General features: G+C 63.9%; 1 protein-coding gene across 1 annotated transcript; it reads right to left on the bottom strand.

The window, feature by feature from the left end:
- Positions 1 to 2,783: 2,783 nt before the first annotated feature.
- Positions 2,784 to 7,392, bottom strand: LOC132814010 (zinc finger protein 729-like; the record flags this gene model as incomplete). The annotated part of the gene is made up of 2 exons (XM_060823332.1): positions 2,784 to 2,930; positions 3,051 to 7,392. Coding segments are annotated over 2 exons (4,489 nt in total), but the record flags the coding sequence as incomplete, so codon positions are not given.
- Between the last annotated feature and the right edge of the window lie 99 nt (positions 7,393 to 7,491).

Raw genomic sequence — 7,491 nt, 5'->3', positions numbered from 1 at the left:
AGCGCCATTACCGGGACGTTGGCAGGGCCCATAGCCTTTGTAGTGCCTGGTTGTTGCTCCATATCACGCTGCAGCCTTATCTTCTGCACCGCGGCCCTCCGTCATCGAATATCTGTGCTGCTCCCCCCCCACCGTGAGCTGTTTAACCGTCCACCACCATTGACGAGGGGATGGGGCAGGACGGCAGAGCTCCCTGTGGACCCCCCGAGGGTTACGGATGGGTTGAAGGGGTCCCGGGAAGAGATGAGCCGCACCATGAGGCGACAGGTTGTGCTGGAGTCCCGTTCGGCTGCTGTCGGTGACCCACAGTGTCTGCTGGCTGTCCCGTTACACAAACGACAAAGCACCATGATACCGCCGCCTCTCTGTTTGTTTAAAATGACTTTTGTTTTTTAATGATATTCTTTCAGAAGGAAGGACTCAGACCAACAAAATGCCACAGTCGGGTCATGGGAAAGACAATCAAACATTTTCCACTCAACTAACTAACAGGGAACGCAATGTGAGGATATATTGATTTATATTAAATAGAGATTCCCAAGTGAATCAGCTCTTGCACTGTTAGTATCCAAGACTGAGTTCGGCAGGTAACAGGTTCCCCCCCCTCCCTCCACCTCTATCTCTCTGTGCTGGGGGGTGGGGGGGGGTCAGTGCTGAGGGAGTGGGCACTGTGGGAGGGTCAGTGCTGAGGGACTGCCGCACTGTCGGGGGGGTCAGTGCTGAGGGAGCGGGCGCTGTCGGAGGGTCAGTGCTGAGGGAGCGGGTGCTGTCGGAGGGTCAGTGCTGAGGGAGTGGGTGCTGTCGGAGGGTCAGTGCTGAGGGAGTGGGTGCTGTCGGAGGGTCAGTGCTGAGGGAGTGGGTGCTGTCGGAGGGTCAGTGCTGAGGGAGCGGGCGCTGTCGGAGGGTCAGCGCTGAGGGAGCGGGCACTGTCGGAGGGTCAGCGCTGAGGGAGCGGGCACTGTCGGAGGGTCAGCGCTGAGGGAGCGGGCACTGTCGGAGGGTCAGCGCTGAGGGAGCGGGCACTGTCGGAGGGTCACGCTGAGGGAGCGGGCACTGTCGGAGGGTCAGCGCTGAGGGAGCGGGCACTGTCGGAGGGTCAGCGCTGAGGGAGCGGGCACTGTCGGAGGGTCAGCGCTGAGGGAGCGGGCACTGTCGGAGGGTCAGCGCTGAGGGAGCGGGCACTGTCGGAGGGTCAGTGCTGAGGGAGCGGGCACTGTCGGAGGGTCAGCGCTGAGGGAGCGGGCACTGTCGGAGGGTCAGCGCTGAGGGAGCGGGCACTGTCGGAGGGTCAGTGCTGAGGGATCACCCTCTACACTGTCCCCTATGAAACACTCCCAAGGACTGAAGTTCAGATACAGAGTAAAGCCCCCTGTACACTCCTCGCTCCCTCAAACACCCCCAGGGACAAGAAGGGTGGGGGGGGGTTAGACAGAGTAAAGCTCCCTCTACACAGTCCCCATCAAACACTCCCAGAACAGGGACAGCACAGGGTTAGATATGGAGTAATGCTCTCTCTACACCATCCCAGATTATATATACCCAGGGACAGCAGATTAGATACAGAGTAAAGCTCCCTCTACACCATCCCCCCATCAAACACTCCCAGGGACAGTGTAAAGCTCCCTTTACACTGTGCCTCACACCCCCTCCCCATCAAACACTCTCAGGATGGGGCGCATAGATACAGAGTAAAGCTCCCTCTACATGGTCTCCCATCAAACATTCTCAGGGATGGGGTTTCGATACAGAGTAAAGCTCTCTCTACACTATCTCAGCCCCTGTCCCTGGGAGTGTTTGATGGGGGGAGGGGGCATGGCACAGAGTAAAGCTCCCTCTACACAGTCCCCCACTCCCAGGGACAGAGAATTAGATACAGAGTAAAGCTCCCTCTACACCGTCCCCCACTCCCAGGGACATGGGGGTTAGATACAGAGTAAAGCTCCCTCTACACCATCACCCCCATTCCCAGGGACATGGGGGTTAGATACAGAGTAAAGCTCCCTCTACACCATCCCCCACTCCCAGGGACAGGGAATTAGATACAGAGTAAAGCTCCCTCTACACAGTCCCCCTACTCCCAGGGACAGGGGGTTAGATACAGAGTAAAGCTCCCTCTACACCATCACCCCCATTCCCAGGGACATGGGGGTTAGATACAGAGTAAAGCTCCCTCTACACCATCCCCCACTCCCAGGGACAGGGAATTAGATACAGAGTAAAGCTCCCTCTACACCATCCCCCACTCCCAGGGACAGGGGGTTAGATACAGAGTAAAGCTCCCTCTACACCGTCCCCCACTCCCAGGGACAGCGGGTTAGATACAGAGTAAAGCTCCCTCTACACTGTCCCCATTGCCAGGGACAGGGAATTAGATACAGAGTAAAGCTTCCTCTACACAGTCCCCCTACTCCCAGGGACAGGGGTTAGATACAGAGTAAAGCTCCCTCTACACCGTGACCCCCCTCCCCCATCAAACCCACCCAGGGACTGGGACGGCACAGAGTCAGACACAGACCCACGCTCCCGCCCCCTCACCATCGCCGTTTCTCCCCGAAACAATCCTCCCGGTGCATCCCGAGAAGCGAAACGCCGCGAATCCCCCTCCCTGCCTTGTTGGGGGGGGGGGGGGGGGGGAGAGAGAGAGAGCGCCTCCTGGCTGGGGCTGGAGGGGGAGCGGATAACCGCGAGACCCTCCGGCCCGGACACACACAGCTCCCCGGTTCTGGCGGGCGACGCCATGGTGGGGGAGGAACGCGGTGGGTGCGCGAGGGGGGTCTCGCTGGTCAGCGCTCCGCCTTGAGGTGGGTGGACTGGTGCCGGCGGAGGTTGTCCAGGCGGTTGTAGCTGCGGGCGCAGACCTGGCACCGGTAGGGCTTGTCGCCGGTGTGGATGGTGCGGTGAGCGCGCAGCGCCGGGCCGGCGCCGAAGGACTTGTGGCACACCGGGCAGGTGAAGGGCTTGCGGTGGGCGTCGGTGGTGGTGGTGGTGGTGGAGGAGGAAGGGGAAGGGGAAGGGGAAGGGGAGGGGGAGGGGGAGGCACCCGTCCCCACCCGGGGGAGGGCAGGGGAGCGCGCCGGGCTGCCGGGCCCCGCGCCGTGCCCCAGCTGGTGCTCGGTCAGGGCGCAGGAGTCGGTGAAACGGGCCTCGCACACGTCGCAGCGGAACGGCTGCTCCCAGGCGTGCAGCAGGAGGTGCTCCTCCAGGGCGGAGGGGCCGGGCAGGGTGGCGCCGCACTGCGGGCACTGGCACGGCTCCCCTCCCCCCTGCCCCTCCCCCTCCGCCCGGCGCCCCACCCCCCAGGTGTGCAGGAGCCGGTGGGTGCGGAGGGAGAGGGCGTCCGGCAGCCGCTCCCCGCACAGGTCGCAGCCGGGGGGCGGTGACCCCGGGGACGTGGGGAGGGCGGGCGCCGCTGCCGCCTCCCCGCCCGCCCAGGGGAAGGGGTGCCCCTCGAAGGGGGCGCCCGCCCGCCGCGAGGGGGGGCGCCCCGAGTGCCGGGACGCCCGGTGCGCCCGCAGCGAGGCCGACGAGGGGAAGCCCTCGCCGCAGGCGGTGCAGCGGAACGGCCTCTCGCCCAGGTGCACCCGCTGGTGCCGCCGCAAGTTGTCCAGGCGGTTGTAGCCCTTGGGGCAGGCCGGGCAGCGGAAGCAGCGCTCCCCGGGGCGCTGGGAGAGCCGGGAGCCCCTGGGGACCGCGACGGGTGGACTCGGCGCCACCCCCTCGGCTCCCCCGGCACCGCCGGCACACCGGTGCTTCCTGAGCGAGACGGCCTGGCTGAAGCCCTTGCCGCACAGCAGGCAGCGGAAGGGCTTGTCTCCCGGCGTGGCCGGGCACCGGTGGGCAGAGAGGGCCAGGGCGCCCTCCAGGTCCTGGCCGCAGCCGGCACACCGGTAACCGGTGTCGATGTGGCTGAGCCGGTGGGCGGCCAGGGAAGGGGAGTCGTCGAAGATCTCCCGGCACTCAGGGCACTGGTACGAGGCGTCGGCGTGGCTTAGGCGGTGAGCTTGGAGGGTGGGCGAGTCGGCGAACACCTCACCGCACTCGGGGCAGCGGTACGAGGTATCGGCGTGGACAGCCCGATGAGTCTGGAGAGAGGAGGAATCATCGAAGATCTCCCCGCACTCAGGACACTGGTAGGATGACTCTACGTGGGTCAAACGATGGGTTTGGAGGGAAGATGGATCTTCGAAGATCTCCCTACACTCGGGACACTGGTAGGAGGAGTCTATGTGGGTCAAACGATGGGTTTGGAGGGAAGATGGATCTTCGAAGATCTCCCTACACTCGGGACACTGGTAGGAGGAGTCTACGTGGGTCAAACGATGGGTTTGGAGGGAAGATGGATCTTCGAAGATCTCCCTACACTCGGGACACTGGTAGGAGGAGTCTATGTGGGTCAAACGATGGGTTTGGAGGGAAGATGGATCTTCGAAGATCTCTCTACACTCGGGACACTGGTAGGATGAGTCTATGTGGGTCAAACGATGGGTTTGGAGGGAAGATGGATCTTCGAAGATCTCCCTACACTCGGGACACTGGTAGGAGGAGTCTACGTGAGTCAAACGATGGGTTTGGAGCGATGCTGGATCTTCGAAGATCTCCCTACACTCGGGACACTGGTAAGAGGAGTCTACGTGGGTCAAAAGATGGACTTGGAGCGATGACAGATCTTCGAAGATCTCCCTACACTCGGGACACTGGTAGGAGGAGTCTATGTGGGTCAAACGATGGGTTTGGAGCGATGGTGGATCTTCGAAGATCTCCCTACACTCAGGACACTGGTAGGAGGAGTCTATGTGGGTCAAACGATGGGTTTGGAGGGAAGATGGATCTTCGAAGATCTGCCTACACTCGGGACACTGGTAGGAGGAATCTACATGGGTCAAACGATGGGTTTGGAGGGAAGATGAGTCGTTGAAGATCTCCCCGCACTCGGGACACTGGTAGGAGGAGTCTATATGGGTCAAACGATGGGTTTGGAGGGAAGATGGATCGTCGAAGATCTCCCTACACTCGGGACACTGGTAGGAGGAGTCTATGTGGGTCAAACGATGGGTTTGGAGGGAAGATGGATCTTCGAAGATCTCTCCGCACTCGGGACACTGGTAGGAGGAGTCTACGTGGGTCAAACGATGGGTTTGGAGCGATGATGGACCATCGAAGATCTCCCTACACTCAGGACACTGGTAGGAGGAGTCTACGTGGGTCAAACGATGGGTTTGGAGGGAAGATGGATCTTCGAAGATCTCCCTACACTCGGGACACTGGTAGGAGGAGTCTACGTGAGTCAAGCAATGGGATTGGAGGGAAGATGAGTCGTTGAAGATCTCCCCGCACTCGGGGCACTGGTAGGAGGGCTGGAGGTGCAGAGAGCGATGGGCGCGGAGTCCCAGTGAGTCAGCAAAGCCCTCGCCGCACACCCGGCACTCAAAGCGCGTGGCCACGTGGATGACCGGGTCTGGGGATGCTGGGCGATTGGAGGACGCTGGTGGCGGTTGGGGGGAGGAGGAGGAGGAGGAGGAGGGGGGAGCGCGGGTGATGCCAGGATGCTGGGCCGCCCGATGGGCGCGTAGGAGAGCCGAGGAGACAAAGCCCTGGCCGCACACCGTGCACCGGAAAGGCCGCTCGCCCAAGTGCACCCGCTGGTGTCGCCGGAGGTTGTCCAGGCGGTTGTAGCTTTTTGGACAGACGGAGCAGCGGTAAGACTTCTGGCCGGTGTGGATGGCCTGATGGGCGCACAGGGAAGACGCTTTGGTGAAACCGCGGCCGCAGACGGTGCAGGAGAAGGGCCGCTCCCCCGCGTGCACGTAGCTGTGCACCAGCAACTCCTCCGCTCGGAGAAATGTCTCCCCGCAGGTGTCACAGCGGTGTCCTCCCCGCCTCTCCGCGTGGGCCAGACGGTGCGTCTGGAGGTCAGGCAGCGCGGGGAACGTCTCCCCGCAGACGTCACAGGGATACGAAGTCTCCGCGTGGGCCAGCCGGTGCGTCTGGAGGTCAGGCAGCGCGGGGAACGTCTCCCCGCAGACGTCACAGGGATACGAAGTCTCCGCGTGGGCCAGCCGGTGCGTCTGGAGGTCAGGCAGCGCGGGGAACGTCTCTCCACAGACGTCACACCCGTACGACGGCTCCTCATGGGCCAGACGGTGCGTCTGGAGGGCAGACAACTCGGGGAACGATTCCCCGCAGACGTCGCAGCTGTATGAGGTCTTCGCGTGGGCCAGACGGTGCGTCTGGAGTTCAGGCAGCGCGGGGAACGATTCCCCGCAGACGTCACACCCGTACGATGTCTCGGCGTGGGCCAGACGGTGCGTCTGGAGGGCAGACGCCTCGGAGAAGCTCTCTCCGCAGACGTCGCAGCAGTACGAGGTCTCGGCGTGGGCCAGACGGTGCGTCTGGAGGTCTGATAGCGCGGGGAACGTCTCTCCGCAGATGTCGCAGCCGTACGAGGTCTCGGCGTGGCCCAGACGGTGCGTCTGGAGGGCAGACGCCTCGGAGAAGCTCTCCCCGCAGACGTCGCAGGGATATGAAGTCTCGGCGTGGCCCAGACGGTGCTCCTGGAGATCAGACAGCGCGGGGAAGGTCTCCCCGCAAACCTCGCACCGGAAGACCAGCTGGAAGGGGACGTCCCGCTCCGCCTGGAGGGGCCCCTTGGCCACGGCGCTCCTCCTCCGCCTCCTCCTCCTCCTCTCCCCGCCCTCGGCTGGCGCCGGGTCGCCCTGGTGCGACCGCTGGTGCCGGCGTAGATTGTCCAGGCGGTTGTAGCTGCTGCCGCAGTCGCCGCAGCGGTAGGGCTTCTGGCCGGTGTGGATGGACTGGTGCGCCAGCAGGGAGGCCGAAGCGCCGAAGCCCTTGTGGCAGACGGCGCAGCGGAAGGGCTTCTCGCCGGTGTGCAGCGCCTGGTGGGCCAGGAAGGTGGAGAACAGGTTGAACGACTTCTGGCACAGCAGGCAGTGCAGGCCCTTCCGCAGGCGGCCGTGGCAACGCCGGTGCCGGCGCAGATTCTCCGGCCGGTTGTAGGTCTTGCCGCAGTCGCCGCAGCGGTGCAGGCGCTCAGCTGCGGGGGCGGCGCCGCCGCCGGCATGCGGGCACCGGTGCAGGGCCAGCTTGGCCGAGCGGGCGAAGCCCCGGCCGCACGCCGGGCAGCGGAACGGCTTCTCGGCGGCGTGGCCGCGCTGGTGGGACAGCAGGCGGCCGGGGTCGGCGAAGGCCCGGCCGCAGACCGGGCAGACGTGCGGGCGCTCCACCAGGTGGGAGCGCTGGTGGCGCCGCAGGTTGTCCAGGCGGTTGTAGGAGCGGCCGCAAGCCTGGCAGCGGAAGGGCTTCTCCCCGGTGTGGATGCACTGGTGCGCCAGGAGCTTGCAGGACTGGGAGAAGACCTTCCCGCAAACGTCACACCTGCCCCGGGGTGGGGAGGGGGGCGAGAGAGAGGGAGGGAGAGGGTGATAGAGAGAGGGGGCGAGAGAGAGGGAGGGAGGGGGCGAGAGAGAGGGAGGG

The sequence above is a fragment of the Hemiscyllium ocellatum genome, unplaced genomic scaffold (assembly GCF_020745735.1).
Source record: "Hemiscyllium ocellatum isolate sHemOce1 unplaced genomic scaffold, sHemOce1.pat.X.cur. scaffold_607_pat_ctg1, whole genome shotgun sequence".
Taxonomy (NCBI): Eukaryota; Metazoa; Chordata; class Chondrichthyes; order Orectolobiformes; family Hemiscylliidae; genus Hemiscyllium; species Hemiscyllium ocellatum.
Note: the sequence above shows the minus strand (reverse complement) of the source record. Positions and strands in the feature narration are given on the sequence as shown.